The 16,079-nt window shown below is 41.0% G+C and overlaps 1 protein-coding gene across 1 annotated transcript in view; it reads right to left on the bottom strand.

Moving 5' to 3' along the window:
* Window positions 1-15,545, bottom strand: part of macf1b (microtubule actin crosslinking factor 1b) — a 29,366-nt gene extending 13,821 nt beyond the window's left edge. The window contains exons 1-9 of the mRNA XM_029503747.1: window positions 15,417-15,545; window positions 15,220-15,281; window positions 14,319-14,430; window positions 3,478-3,561; window positions 2,290-2,457; window positions 1,530-1,696; window positions 1,253-1,412; window positions 1,059-1,143; window positions 716-960 (exon numbers count right to left, since the gene is read on the bottom strand). Of these exons, the coding sequence (XP_029359607.1) occupies window positions 716-960; window positions 1,059-1,143; window positions 1,253-1,412; window positions 1,530-1,696; window positions 2,290-2,457; window positions 3,478-3,561; window positions 14,319-14,430; window positions 15,220-15,281; window positions 15,417-15,545 (1,212 nt within the window). The remainder of the gene's footprint in view (window positions 1-715; window positions 961-1,058; window positions 1,144-1,252; window positions 1,413-1,529; window positions 1,697-2,289; window positions 2,458-3,477; window positions 3,562-14,318; window positions 14,431-15,219; window positions 15,282-15,416) is intronic.
* Between the last annotated feature and the right edge of the window lie 534 nt (window positions 15,546-16,079).

The raw sequence follows: 16,079 nt of genomic DNA, 5'->3' as shown, positions 1-16,079 counted from the left end.
TAACTTGTATAAATTATTACATGTTTAATGACATCTGGGATGTTTGGATTAGAGAGCTATAAAAAAAATAATGCAAGTGTAGTCAACATAAATATCTTAAATCTGCTACCCATAATCAGCTGTCCCATCACCAGCGTCGTGGCAGACAGACACAGGTGGAGCGAATTAAGTTAGCTGGCATCACATGTAGCGCACTCGGACATATCTCCCAAAAACAGCTGGGCTGAACACGGTAAATCACGTCTCCACTACACAACTACAACATTTGGGTTTGGTCGGATAAATGAGCTGGAAAAAAAAAAAAAAAAAAAAGCACCTCGCTAGTTTTACATGCATCGGTCCACTTCCCTTGACAGCCTTTCTTTATTGGTTTCTTAGCTAGTTAGCCACGTTGTCCGAAATCATTTTAATACACAGAGCTGCTTTTGTTAAGTGCCAGATGGCGAGCTAGCTAACGAAGTTGGGAGGGGAGAAAATAAATAATTAAAAAGGCAGATTTTGAGGCCAACCAAGTGTGAAAACTAACTGCGGACTCATCTTAGACAAACGCGTGTTTTTTAAGAAATGCGGCAGTTAAGAAACATGCTGACACTCCCCAGAGATGCTAAACTATATAACTCTTTCATTGCAAAAAAAAAAAAACAGCAACAAACAAATCACATTGCATTTAATGATTCCTGTGACTTTACTGGTTGATCTTGCGTGGATGCCTTACCCTCTGTCTTTCAGCCGCGCATAGCACTGAATCTCCGGCATGGGTCTGCGCTCCGGCTGTCCCCAACAGCTCCCTCTCAATGCGGCCCAGCCACAGATGGAGGTCCTCCTGGCTGGAGGTGCAGCGGCTGGAGGCCTCCAGAGCTTGCTCCAGCCTCTGCAGCACATCCAGACCGCTCAGGCTCAGCACAGAGCAACGGATACGCAGAGCATCCATCTTCTCCTGCACCTGCTGGGCTTCTTCCTCTGGAATAATCACGAACATTGGGTGACTCACCGACCTGACTCCTAAACACAAGTTGTATTTTTTTTTTATTTTTTATTTTTTAAACAGTATATATTACCTGTAATTGCTTCCATCAGGTCATGCCCTGACTTTTGTATTTTCCCTAACTCTGTGGTTTTGATTTGTATCTCTTCAACCACAGCCTGTTGAAACGAAAATGGATTGTAAATTAAATTTTTCAATCTAAAACAAAAAAAAAAAAAGAAAAATCTTGGAATTATGCAATTTAGCCATACATGGTAGATTTACAACCTTGGCCCGATCTGCAGCCTCTGAGAGATGCAGCATCACTCTCTCTGCATTTCGTAGTTCAGTAAGGGTCTGTTCCATCGACATGAGCCATTGCTGCAAGCTGTCTACTCCTTCCTGGAAGACCTGGGCCCTTGGCAGAATGAGTTCCAAACTTGCTCTCCTAACAACAAGATTTGTTCAGTCACTGGTTATTGGCATCAGCGAGTAAGACTTTAATCAGGCAGTGGCTTGTGCCTCACCACGCGAATGTGTGACATTGCCAGTAAAAGTAGCTGACCTCTGCTCTGCCTCCAGCTGTAAGGACTCCCACTTCTGTTTGAGAGTGAAGAGTTTGACCTTTCCCTGCTCCCTGTCCTCGCCTGGGTGGGCTTCTACCAGCCGAGGACCCTCTAACATCATGGAGTCCATACTATGTCTGCGGTCTGTTAGGAGGCGCTGCAAGAGCTAAAAGACAACATGACAGGCTCAGGTAAAGTCACACTTAATGAAACCAAAAAAGCCTTATGATAGATAGTTTAATATTCTATTCTATTTTATTAGGAGACCAAATACCAATATACAAAAGTTTATTTGTTGATTAAAACAAAATGTAAAGTAGAGTTCATTTTGGAGAACTCTCATTGCTTTGAGCAAAATTTAATATCTATCAAAGCCTTACTCCTGTTTTGTGCCTGTCTTTGTCAGTGTGGGGGAAGCCCAGTCTTGTGTTTCCAGTTTACATTGTCAAGAGCCAGGCAGGTTTCACCTCCTCTTATGAGCTCACAATGGGTGTGATTCCAGCTGAAAGGTGAGAGACTTCCTTGCTTTTTTTCATATCCCTAGGCAATGTTCACAAAGGCTTACTGGGGTTCATTGTGGCTATGAATGCCACCCATTCATTACTGAATGGAACTGAATGTATATTATAAAGAAAGCAGTTGACCATTTTCCTTGACCTCAGTACACCTCTACATAGGTATACCTTTTTAGATGTGGCCCCTCGACTACAGCCCTGGATATATTTGGAATCATGGAATAAGCTGTGGCAGATAACATACCTTTTGTTCTTGGAGCTGTGCTTTTACCACTTTCACCTCAGATGATGGGAGTTTCTGATTGGCTGTGAGCTCCTCTATTTCACACACCCATGTGACCAAAGCATCCAGGTTTTGTAGAAAATTCTCAGAGTCTGACACATCCCTCAGTGCCAAGGAAGATCTTGTTCCCTTGAGAAACACCATCACAAAATATTAACTGGAATGTGGTAAAAATGAAGTAGCATCATGACACATCAGATTTGATGTCGCAACACAAGTAAATAAGAGAAATGTAAAACATACCCTCCATCGATCCAGACTGGAATCCTGGTCTGAGCTTGAATGTTGATCACTTTGGAGCTGTAAAGTGAACGCAGTTCACATGTTGACTCAAATCATAAAGAAAGGCCTGCACAATGTCACTGGGAGAGAAAACATTATTTTTACACAGTTATGTCAAAAGAATGAGGCTGAGTTGAGAAGGCACGTTTTGAAGAGAAAAGAATGAAATGCAAGGAAGGTGAGGTTTGGTGTTGTTGAAAGCTGGTGTTTTATCAACCTCAGCAAGTTCCTCGGCCACCCCATTCAGGACTCTAACAGTTCTGGTAACTATTGGATCCCCTCCTTTGTCACCTCCCGGATACTCTGTCACTTCTACGATTTCAGTTACAATCGTTTCTGTCACTTCCGTCACTTCTGTAACCTCCCGTGATGCCACAGTCTTCCAGGACCAGGGACTCCCTTCTCTTGAGTCTCTCCTCTGGAAGCTAGCCCTCCTCTCTGCAGTGCTCTTGTCTGGATGAGCCAGAGGGGATCTGGCAAATTCCGGAGGCACTGTTCTTCTTGTGAGTGTCCCATTTCTGGATGTTTTTATTGGTGAAGGGCTGCTGTGCCAGGCATTATCCAGAGTACTGCTACTTCTAATTGTGGAGGCAGGTGAACTGCGGAGGGGTTTGTCTGAAATGGGAGTGTGAGTCCCCTCTCGATTATGGTCAATTTCCTGTCCCTCTTCGTCTCCGTCAACCCATCTTTCCTTGTTGGCATCCTCTCCGGCTTTGTCTTTGACTGTCTCTTCTTGTCTGGTCTCCACATGTTGCTCTGGGGCCTGCCACTCTCTTGGTCGTTGGTAACACTCTTTCAAGAAGTCCTCATTTGACCTCACATGCTTGGACTTCTGGCCAAGGCAGCTGGGTCGACTGATGAGGTTACCCATACTCCTTCAGCCCACAGGCTAGTGAGGTAATAGGTGAGGTAAGGCCCCTTGGCCATGCATGCGGGGATTCCTTCAGCTACCTAAAATAAGACAAGGCGGCTCTGGGTCATCACAATTTAAAAAGAAATGCTCATTGTGCAAATCAGCAAAAGACACATGTTGTTCATGCTGTTCAAAACAACCAAATACTGCTTATCAAAGTTTATATCCTCAGGAAACTGCAGTGAGACAAAATGAAACCATCTCTTACATCCTTCATTTGTTAAATTTCTGTGCCAGCATTGCCCCTTTCTGAATGCTGAGAGCCCATAGGGAGTAAGAGCCAAGATACTTGGCCAGGATATACCATGTCCTTTTGTGCTCCATGCAGCTACATATAAACACAGTTCCCTCTGTCTCACATCACCATCTGAAATATTCTTGTTTTGGAAATCAATGTGACAGGCTTGTCGAGGATCCCACTGTTTAGCCTGGCATGTAGAACTGGTGGCGGCCAGCTGGCTCTCTATAACTCAGTCTCAACCAGTCCTGGGAAACCCATGAACGATCAGATCAAATATGACAGCCATAAAAACGCAGACATCACCTCGGATCTCTAGGGGGAAACCAAAAGGCAGAGTGGGAACACAGAGTGGCATGGAGGTGAATTGGTGTTAAATAGCACGAATAAATCCAGAATTTTCTGTAGCAGTCAACAATTTTAGAATGTACAATGTCTTTTGTCTCAATACTATTGCTGAATCACTAGATGAAAATTTTAATTTAAAACTGTATTTTAGAGAAAACACTCACACTGACAGTGATAATTTTCAAACAGTGTTATTCTGCTTTCCTCTCATCTCAGTGCCTTCATTGCTTTGACAGTAAGGTTGAAGGTGAATATAATTATCTTGGTCAAGAGGAGCTGAGGTGAGCCCAACAGGAAATCTCAAGGAAGCAATCTGTTGTGAGTGGGTACTGCCTGCTGAGGCGAGTTGGACTGATCCATTCTGAATTGTGTAGGTTACCTCAGGTCATGCTTGGCGGCAAAAGAGCTGCAGGGGAATAATATGGGTCAAGAAGGAGGGAATTGGGATGCTGTCTCCTTTTCTCTGTGTTTGACAGACTAAAGATTAGTATTTATAGTATTTATAATAGTGTATGTCTGTAGTCACATCTTACAGTCAAGCTGTAAGCAGGCAGAATTATGCTGAATATGCAGCTCTCCGCTTCTGTCGGTATCCACCCAAAATGTTAATCCAACCTCATTTGTATGTATTTCACACATCTATTACAGTCTCCAAATAAAATAGAATCGTGACCTAGTTTGATACGTCTCCATGTGCATTAGGCTACTAATTACCTGCACTATGAATGATTCTGCAGAGCAGATGATGCAGTCATGGGATCCACAGGGGAGAACACAGTCAGATTAGAGAGTGGTGCCCAGACAAAGCCCCAGCCCCAACCCCAAGATCAATGATTATCCAGTTAGCTTAGATCACTGCCCAGCGGTCTCCTGAGGAGGGCAGAGAGAGTGTCTGTGGCCATGTCCACATGGGTTAACAATTCAGGAAAGAGGGTGTGTCGTGTCTGGTTACTGCACCACATGTGTGGTCATTTGCTAAATTACTCGCTTGCTTCTACATAGTGCCCCCAAAGCATCATTTCCAACAATATGCTGAGTAGCTTCCTTTGCATGCACTTGCTGTACACAATATTTTTTTTTTTTTGCTCTGTCTACTGGGCCACTTAGAAGTAAAGGGTAAAATTGATTGTTGTTGTTTTTTTATATATAAAAAGGAAACACAAAAGGGGGAAAAACATCCCAACACATTTAAAGCCTGTATCTGATATGCACCTTTCACTTTCTAGCTCAATGATACTAGAAATAGAACTAAGGAACCACTCCATCATTCCACTCATATTGCAGATGACCTAACCATCCCATCAATTAACCTATCTTGAAATGGCCCTTAATCCATCCCAGCCCCTTCCTTCCTCTCAACGGTGATTTATGGTAGATGACTGTAGTCCATTTCCTGATGAATTTGATTACCACACTATAGGGGCTTCTCCATGGTATGGCAAAATAAATTAGAAATCTTTAATTGTCTGGAAGGAAAAAAGGGTTAGGGTTAGTAACCCTGTACAAGTGCTTTGATTAACACTTTGCGTCTCAAAATACTATATTTCTAATGATCATCCCATGTGCTGCATTGATTGACCTATTTCAATGATTCAAGCAGTTCTACATGGGTGTATTTGTAATTTGTAGCAGAGCAATAATCATCAATCACAACAGTAGACCTCCATAATGTCTAATATGTGTCAGTCTCTCCAAGGGAGCTCCTGAAGTAGTAATCATAGTAGTGGTCCCTAATCAAGGATTGCAGCTGTGCATTCACCCATGAGACTAATAACATTAGGGTGGATATTGTCCAAGGTCAAACATGCATCTCAAAGATACTATGCAGCCAAAAGCTAAAAAGGCTTTTGTATAACATATCTATTATCAGATTTTGGGGCATGGTTTGGCAAAATAAATGGCCAGGCAAAAGGCCCTCCCTCTTTAGAAAATAAATACATGGATTTGCATTTAAAAAAATAATCTGACAGTTTGAAGGCAAATTCAACTCAATAAAATATACTTACATTAGAACGATCCATTAATACTGATGTTATTTATGCTGAAATACTTCATTTCCTGCTGAACTTGTTACTTTTCACTTAATCTAAATAAGTGAAGTAAATCCCTCAGTTAGAAGTCATTCACTGTCACATGGCTTCCCAGTTGAGTCAGTGACCAGCAAAGTCCAAAACACTCTCTCTAAGATAATCCTGGTTCACTGGCAGTTTTGGCGGTTTGATGATTACGTGAGTCACACTTACCCTGAAGCACAGTTGAGCGCAACAGCATGAGTAAAGGAATCCAGTCAGTCCTCAATCAACATTCAAAAAGCAGAGAAAGGGGAAAAAAAAATCCAGCTTTGTTTGAGCATCCTTTGAATGGCCTCCCAGCTTCAACATCCCAAACTGATGGCTCCTCACACACATACACTTGCATGCTCCCCCCAATACGCTCAGTCTAGTTCACTCATTCACACATGCTCACAAACAAACACGCTTACTAAACACACTCACACATGCCCTGATAACTCATGCTTTTCCGTTGCCCACAGTCACAGGCAAACAATGTCCTCCTCTCACTCACAGTGCACCCCTCCCCTCCCCTCACTTCACTTCTCCTCCCACCAGCTCTGCTCCTCTCCCTTTCTTCTTTGTTGTGGGAGCTGTGATAGAGGAATTCCTTCCTTGTTAACGCCGCTGATGGGATAGTGCGCCCAGATGAAGACAATGTATTCCAACGGCTCAGTTGAACTCCCACAGTTCCCAGCCAAAAGCAGTTTTCACATGGAGGTCAGATTGTGCCAGTTTCATGTAACAACAAGGTGGTGGCATTCTCACAGCGCTGCTGCTGCTCAGGTTGCTCCTGTACCAGGCAGCTAGGCAGTAAAGTACCCCCTTTACCTTCTCTGGGCTTTTTCTCTCACTCTCTCCCCCTTCTCATCCAACAAAGCCCCTCCTCTGGATCTGACTGTGGCTCAGAAACTCCATGCTGCTTCGGCTTTAAAAATGGGATGGGTGGGGGGCAAAAAAGGAGAGTTTTCTAAAGACCCCTGGGCTGCCCTTGAAACATTCACATGTTAAGTGACAGCTGCCTCAGCCCATTCCCTCTCTCGATGGTGAGGGAGAGTGGTGCAGGCTACAAAAGAAGGGACCCACACCCACCCTGCTACCCACCCTCTCACATATTCACCCCCATCCCCCTTGCAAGCCCCTCTTTCCGCATTCAGAGTCAGTACAGCAGTCTCCACAGCAGCAACAAAGACGACTAATTACTGTAAAACGTCTCAGATTACTTTTCAACTCACTTCCAGCCATTGGAACCCCATCCCATAAATAAAGAGGCTGGAAACAAACACAAAACAGACAGCAATGGAGAGATAATACTGAGTCTTTTCTATGCTTCTGGCATGGGAAAGCAAAGGAAGGACCCCTATGGTGAAATTCTATCATACCCGATTTCAATAAGTCACAATATTTACTGTAGACCAAGTATACCGTATTCAAACATTCCAATAATCATTTGCATTTGAGTATGAACTGAACATTGTGGACTCTTATATTTAACGGCCTAAATAGATATGAAATATTGGATTAACACTACCACGTACAGGTGCGCAAAAGACTAACAAGTATTGAAACAGTTGACTGTTGTATAGTGAATGTCAACACCCAAAATCCTGCTTTTTATTAATTATCTTTTTGCTCTGTCTGTCTCCAGCCAACCAAATAATCAACCACTCCAGTGATTGCAAGCAGGTATGTTCAGTACCCTCTTTCTTTCTCGCTGTTTCTCTCCAGTTAATATAGACATATACTTTAAAAGTTCCTCCCGTAATCCAGAAGGTCGTTCATGTGAGTGTTTCAATCTTCAAAACTTCAAGAAATTTCATCAGACTTTTTCTATTTTTCTATTAACAGTCACACCTTGTTTACGTGCTATGCTATATAATTAAGTATAATATATTAATACTTTAGTTGGGGGAACCAGAAAGATCTTCTAAGTGGAGGAGGAATGCTCATGTGTTAGCTTGCATTCCACTGTGAGTAAACACATATATCAACCCATAAAATACACATACCACCTTTATAAAGTATCATATAATCAATACCACTCTCTTCAGTTTAAATGGCTTACTGTGTTACATGTGAGTAGAATTGTCTGTGAACCTGTCAATGGAAACCTGTTTAGTTCAGCATGAGAGGTGTGGTGACACCTGATTTATTTGGTTTACACCACTGGTGTACGGTGTTACTCCATTAACTCGAAAGCAAGATATGGGCCTTTCTGAATTAAACGCAATGTTCAAACTGAGATGACAATTTTCTCACATTCCATAATTTTATCGCATTAAGATGCCATGGCCAGTCTTTTGAGGCAATACTGAGACAGAATAAATTTGAGCTAACAAGTCATATTTGTCAAGCTCACCACCCTAGTCTATCCTGTTAGTGTGTCAGCATGTGTTATTTCGCAATAAATACAGAACAATGCTGCAGCGACTGACAGTATTGCCATTACATTTCCACTGGCAACTGCGTAGTTGATCATAGATCACGTATCAAAAAAATGTTGTGACCAAGTGATGGTTGTAGATGACAAGTCAGATAAATTTAATTTACTGTTTTAGGTATCTTATCGATACAATCAAGTCAATAGTTGTTGTCCAAAAACACTATTTCTCCTTGCTATCTAAAATGATTGAGTTAGTTGATCACACTGATCTATCTCTATTTCAATTTTAAACGATCTCTGTCCAAACAACCATCTTAGCTGCAACCAGCTATGAATGAGATCATGCTTAAACATAGCAGCGTTGACAATGTTTCTCTTGACTCATTTGGAACAAGGAAAGAAACGGCGACCTTGCACGTTTAATGTTGTGATGACAAACAACACACTATTTAAAGCATTAAATCTAAAAAGCTGTGTGTGTGTGTGTGTGTGTGAGAGAAAGTCAGTAAAATTAGCAGCCTGAGCTGTGCATGAGAGGCAGTAATGCAAAACAACTAAATGGGCTACGGTGGTTTAATAGTTTGAACATAGGCCACAACACCAAAAGATTAATAGTTTGACTGAGGCCGCTTCTTTCTCCCCATGCTTCTTATCTGCCTCGTTGCTGTTGATTTGAAAAAGGCAAAATAAAAGAAAGATAGAAAAGTAGGAAAGCTTAAAAAAAAAAAAATAAAAAAAAATGTACACAGCAAAAGGAGGGCCAGTAGTGTATATAAAGATGGAACAGAGGGCTTTGGTGTTACCAGTTGTCACAAATGAGCTCTTCACTGGGTATTTGAAACACAGGCAGACAAAAACAGGAGTCCAGGGTTTGTCAAACACTCAATTGCATCAATCCAGTACAGCTACTCAAATGCCAAAGTAGTGGATCCATATTACAGTAACACATAAGCTATAATATTAAGAACAGTGCTGGTGTTGTGTATTGCGATATGGCCGTATTAAAAGCTTCTATCTCAACCTTAAGGATCCTGCTGGTAGTAAATTCTAAAAATAAATAAATAATATACATATATAAACTAACCCACACTATCTGCAAATAATGACAAAGTGGAAGAAAAAGTGGGTGCTGGTGTAGCCAATGACAGCGTGAGTGAATTGAATAGAATAACACAAGTCGGCGGGTCAAGTTGTTTAACCTTTGCATACCTTTGCACTGATGTAATAATTCCCCAGCTTTTGATTGAACCCCAAACAATATGCTGAAGTAATCCCAAAACCAAGGAGAAGTGGAAGGAATCATATATTGTTAATGCCTTTTGTCGACACTTGGCTGTAAAAATTCCCGACTTCATGACTAGCTTTTTCTTAAGGTCACTCAGAGAACTAATGTCTTTAGCTGTTTAATGAGCAAGTAAGTCCCACACTCCCTGTCCCCATGTTTTTCATCTTAAACAAGCTGGCGGCGATGTGGCACCACTTTGCCAGGAAGACATTGTTGTTGAACCATGACACCTGATCCCAGCTTTCAGCAACCTCCAGCTTACTCTGCACTAATTAAATGACTTTGCCAAAACTCTCCTCTCCATTTCACAGTAGGTGCACATAGAGCTTGCACACAGCAGCTGATGCATTTGAAGAGCAACTGGCATGCTGAGCTATGTAGTGATGCAATAGGCCGCCACTGTTAGTAAGATTTGTAGCTCCTCTTTTTCCTCACAGGACCTAAATATACATAAAATACGTGTCATAATGGAGTGGACGCAGGCTAGAAGATGGAATAAAGTTAATCTGAAAATAAATGTCATTCCAAATTAGAGCCCAATGGGTGTCAAAATTTGATCACTCATCCCATGTGCAAAAATGATATGATGAATTTTACAAGTTTGTTTTTCCCCTTCTCCACCATCGCAACCTCTCTGCAGCCTTCAAATCAAATGACCTCAATGGCTCCTCTACACAACATGGTAATTAGCCCTCTTCATGAGAAATGAAAAAAAGAGGGGGTCCCTTTAAAGGGTCAGACCAGAAGCACCATTCAGTGTGCACACTATCATTTATCACCGAAAGAGGTTGCTTCCCAGAAAAGTGGATGAAAGGCTGATGGGCTCCCCTATTGGGTTGCCTGGGCCCTGCTGGGCTTCCTGGAAACTGAAAATCAAAGTTATGGGTGAGAGAAGGATTTAGCCAATTTTGGATGGAGGAGTTCAACCACATCATCAGTTATGCGTTTGATTCAACTGCTCTGTGGAAGAGAGGATTTACAGCCATCAGTCCACATTTCCCAAAGAGCAATAGAGGAAGAGGCCCCACATTTCTATTAACCATGATAAACTGTGTGAATCAAATCATCCCTTTTGGGAAAAATTACATAAAGTGCAATTAATTTGACTCACCAAGCGAGAGACAATCAGTATTTTTAATCCTGAAAATATACAAGCTTACTCCACCATTCTAACATACCTCTATGTTTGCTTGTTATGTAGCTGAATCAGCAAAGACAACAGGCTCCCTTTTTTTTTTTTTTTTTTTTAAGAGAAGTTCTGTTTGCTGGCTGTCAGAAACAGAGAGTGAAGGATAAAAGGCTGTGCTCTCTCACCCCTCTTCCCGGGCCTGGTCAGACCTGTTTGTAAGTTGTGTGTATCCGACCTATTTGGGATGCAGCATCTGCCACAGACCTAGGGGAACCAGAGACATTTAGACATAGAAAGCCTTTATCCAGAAGAACGTCATCAGGAGTTGGGGGCGCAAAAGAACATTTGACCTCACACTGGCTGTCAAAGTGAAGAGACGTCAGTTTGACTTGTCAATGACCAAATGTCGTCATTGTTATGAAAACATCCTGATTTTATCTAATTTCACAATGTCTCTCATGATAGCAAAGGCTGACTCTGAATACTTTGGTGCATATATATAATATACTCTTCATATATTTATATTCAAGTACCATTTGTATTATTAAATCCTAATCTGTATTTTAAATGTCATTAATGGTATTATCATAAGCTTATATCAAAATAATACATTCTGCAGGGAATTTGCTAACCGGTGTTAGTTCTTTAAGTTCTTTTAGTTTTTTTTATCTATCCATATCAAGATTTCCCTGGCTCATACAGTAAGATTCCCCAAAGTACAGGGTATAATACACGTGCCGGACAGCTTCCACTTTGAGGCTCATATTTAATCCAGTGTTCATGGGAAAAGAAGTCCAAAATGTGTCAGAGCATGCCTTGTGTGAAAGAGCAGGTGTGTCTCTCTCCTGTGTATTGAAGAAGAGTCTGTATATGGGGGGATGTTTGGTGATGTCCTCATTCACACTGCTAACTAACGAGTCCCTCAGGCCCAGACTGGAACCAGCAGTGCAGCAGACTAATAGCATTACCATGACAAAGGTCTGAGGTCGGATGCAGTATGATAAAGGCATGGTAGAGATAAAAAAAAGACACCCCCTTGTTTCACACACTCTCGCTGTGGGTCAGACTAAAGCTCTCCAAAGCATTCAACCTTTCATGACGTGATAAGACAAGATGCATGTGCATCTTACACGTCACTCCCCAAACAGAAACTTAGTTCAAACACAGGAAAAACATGTACAACTGAAAGTTTTCTTGAAGTGATTATCATAAGTTTCTTTAACAGTGATGTGGGTTGTTTTTTGTCTCTTGGTCCTTTCAATCAGTTAGTAGCACAAATATTCAGGCCTCCCAATGGAATACATTCATTTTAACAGACCATAACCGAATTGGTCAAACAGATTTTTATAATGACAGTAAAACATCAAACACTCTTGAGCCTTTTGTGTAATAGATTCACAGTTCATTGGAGAAGGGGCAGTCATCCTTCACTAAGGCTATTTAAATAAATGATTACTTCACCATCTTGTTTCTCTACAGAGTTGTATCATATTAATGTTTTGTGCTTTTTGAGCTTTCAGTCGGTTTTGCAATGGATTAGCCTGAATGAGAAGGTTTGATATTAAAGTGCAAATCGAGTCTTTCCCTCAAACCACAATACCCCATCAGAGGATAAAGAACCATACTATTTAATTGTTCCATTGCAAGAATGAGCCGTATTCAGCTAGTAAAGTTAGATGTCACACGGAAATGCACAAAATGGAGAGCTAGTGTCGAGTGTAATCTGATTGGTCTTTTTCATCTATTTGAAAATTAGATGTGCGACATTAGCACTGCTTGTGCTAAGGTTAGCTTGAAAGAAAACTTGCTCTCCTGCGATCACTACGAGTTCATTAACATTTTTCAAAAATTAGCTGCAATTCAGGAAAGCGACACACTCCTGTCATTACGAATGAAAATTATAGTTCATGAGATAAAATAAAATGCAGGTATTTTAATACACTTGGAGGTGGTGCTAATTCAGACTTATATGGTGTAGCATGAACTGTGACTTAGGATGGCTAACGTACAATGCATATTGCTGTGTAATTGACGTTACCAATGACGATTTGGTGACTTGATGATCTTATATTTTCCTTTTGTATCATTTACCATTATCTTAATTGGCATCAAGGCTAGCTTTCAGCAAGAGTTACAGGGACTCACTTTAATGGTTTGTCAGGTCACAATTGAAAAGAGATGTTTTTTTTTAGAACTCAGCCAGTAATACAAAAAATTGATTCAATTCGAACACACAAATGTTGGTATAAAAGGTTGTATGACAAAACCCGCAGTTGTGTTCAATAAATGCTTCAAGAGTCAGATTTGAGATCTCTTACCATAAAGATCTTGCTTTTCTTTTTTCTTTCCCCCTTTGCCTCTTGCTACCATCTGAGTCTAATGTCTTTTCAGTGTGTTCGCTCATGTGTACAGAGGGCCTCCAGTGCCAAGCACTTCTCTAGCCTTGCTGTCCGGGCCAGGCACAATAGAGGCCGATTCCCCAGCCCCTCTGTTTCCCTGTGGCCTAAAGAGATCTCCCTGCAGGAGTTGAGGCGGACCACCTTGGTATTCGTCTGAGTATGTAGAACTTTGAACAACCTCTCTTTTCTGTCCCCTTTTTTTTTATTTTTCCCCATGAATGTTTAATTAACTTTCATAGTTCATGAAACAGTTCATTTTTTGCTCTCTTTTTAAGGTGACAATTTACAACTGTTAAAATAAGACTAATCGGCCTCTGTGTAGAAAGTTGGATAGCAGTGTAGGTACAGTAATTGAAACTGCAGTCGGGATAATAAACAGGATGGCCAAAATTATCTTTTAAGGCACGATGCTGTTTTCATTTAGTGTCATCATTCTGTCCGAACAGTGTTGAGTCAACACTGATTTGCAATACTTTAGACGATGATCAAGCCTCATCACAACTAGTGATGATTCCATAATGCTAGACGTAAATTGTCTTTGTTAGCAAATTATATTGCTCCACCATGATGTTGACAATGACAAATAATGCACCTGCTAAAAAACAGCACGATAGCATTGTCCAGCAAGCATGCAAGAAGACTCATCATTTAGCTTTATGTACCGATTAGTCTACAAGTACAATCTCAAACAACTGCTTGCATACATAAAACTATTTCTTATTAGTTGATAATATTGTAGTATAGCTGTATTTCTCCTGGGTGATTAGAACATAAAGCCCTGCAAGTATCTTTTTAGCTTTGTAGTTGACAGCAGAGTGAAGACAGATGGATTTCTTTTCGTGTATGCTAGCTTGACAGGACACAGAGAGTCTACGACTCCCTTGGCGTGAGAGAACGTAGGATGTGGTGAAAAAAGGGAAAGAGACAGAGGTAGAGGGAGCCAGACAGTAGATTGAACTGACCCTGGGGTCTTGAGGAGGCAACCTCATCTCCATGCTCTTCAACCACTGTCTCACTGCTCTGATTTGACTCCTGAACTCATTCTGCCATTGGCTCAAGTCCTCCACATCCATCCTGAAACAGAGAGGAACAATACAAAATCTAAAACTACAGTTATCATATATGGAAGTAATCGAGGAAATGAAACACATTACTTAAGTTGATCATGAACTCATGTGAAATGTGTTCTTTCAAGCCATGGTTATGATGTGTTCTCTCAGAAACAGATCCACCTTCATATTTATTTTGTGGATGACTTTGGGATTACAGCATCCCTTCCTTCATTTTGGTTCACAGTGAGTGCAGGAAGTAGAACATTCACACCATAACAGCACATTCACTACATTTACTTAAGCAGAATGATATAAGACAGCCTTCAAATATTATTCTTATCATAGGACAATATAACTAGGGTTCCTTTGTTGAAAATAGTGAAAAAACTCATTAGACAGGCATCTGTTCTCTCTCTGCTGGGCTGGAACCTTGGCTTTCCTGTATTGGCACTTTTCAATTAGATGTTTTGCACTGTGCTCACTTCACAATTCATAGCTTTGTCTTTGTGTTGTTGACAAATCCAGACGCACTGGTCTAAAAAGCTTATACAAGTGACCAACCGTCGTCACAGGCTGTGTTATTTTTAGTTCAATATAGGTGGTCTCTTTCAGTCTTGGAGGAGTCACTCTTTTGGTTTACAAAGCCCCCCAAGAAGCATTTGTGTGTGTATGTGGTGAAATATTGCTTATAGCTTATGTTGGATAAAAAAAAAAAGTGAACCTGAACAGCACAGTTCAGGATATTATTAGAACAAGGACGTTACCTGTTATTTGTGGCAATGTCAAGTAGAGGTAATTTACATTAGCATACCCATATCTCTGATCTTGTGATGTCGGTGATGTAGGCGATCCAAACACAGCAATTTCTTTATCCTGCAAGAAAATAAGAGCAATGCTTACAACAGTTTATAAAAGTTTTCCTACAGGTTAGGGGGCTACTTTCATATCATTTATGGCAGCTTCAACTGAACATGTACAGTACGGTGATAATGTTCTCCATGGTCTTACCTCCCTGCCTGCAGCTTCAGATGTGGGGAGAGCTGGCAGGGAAAGGGTCAGATCTGAGTAGTCAAGGGAGCTCACTGAAGAATTCTGGGAGGTGAATGCCCCATTGCGTATGTTGGCAGGCTCTTCCATCAAAGCCAGTGGCTAATGTTGGCACATAGATCAAAAATATGTACAGTATGTATTGTCGAGACTGTTATAAACCAAACATTGTAAATATTGGGCATTAGACGAGTGAGTTCCAGAGATTATCTAAATCTAACAAAACCAGAGCACATATGCTGGGTGAAAAATATTTACATCAGGTAAATTCTATGTTCACCTTTCAAAAACCTGGTCAAACCGTTATTAATCGGACAAACATAAATTACGCCATTAATATTCTGTAGACCTAAATGGATCCATAATATGTTCAACCGATGAACAGGGGTTAGACCAAGAAGCCAGTTAATCTGACTGTAGATCAGTGTAATGTTGCCCTCATCTGGTCAACTGTAGTCATTTTCCAGAGGGAAGAAACAGCTCAGTTAACACTATTATACCAACAGGGACCCTACATAGAATATTAATGCCATTGTTTCTCCTCTCAAAGGTATTTTCCAAAAAATATTGGAGGATCAGATATCCACCTGTGAATTGTTAAATATGGTTAACATAGGAAATTAT

Source organism: Echeneis naucrates, chromosome 6 (assembly GCF_900963305.1).
Source record: "Echeneis naucrates chromosome 6, fEcheNa1.1, whole genome shotgun sequence".
In the NCBI taxonomy this organism is placed as follows: domain Eukaryota; kingdom Metazoa; phylum Chordata; class Actinopteri; order Carangiformes; family Echeneidae; genus Echeneis; species Echeneis naucrates.
The sequence above is the reverse complement of the archived record's forward strand: the minus strand, read 5'-3'. Positions and strand labels throughout refer to the sequence as shown.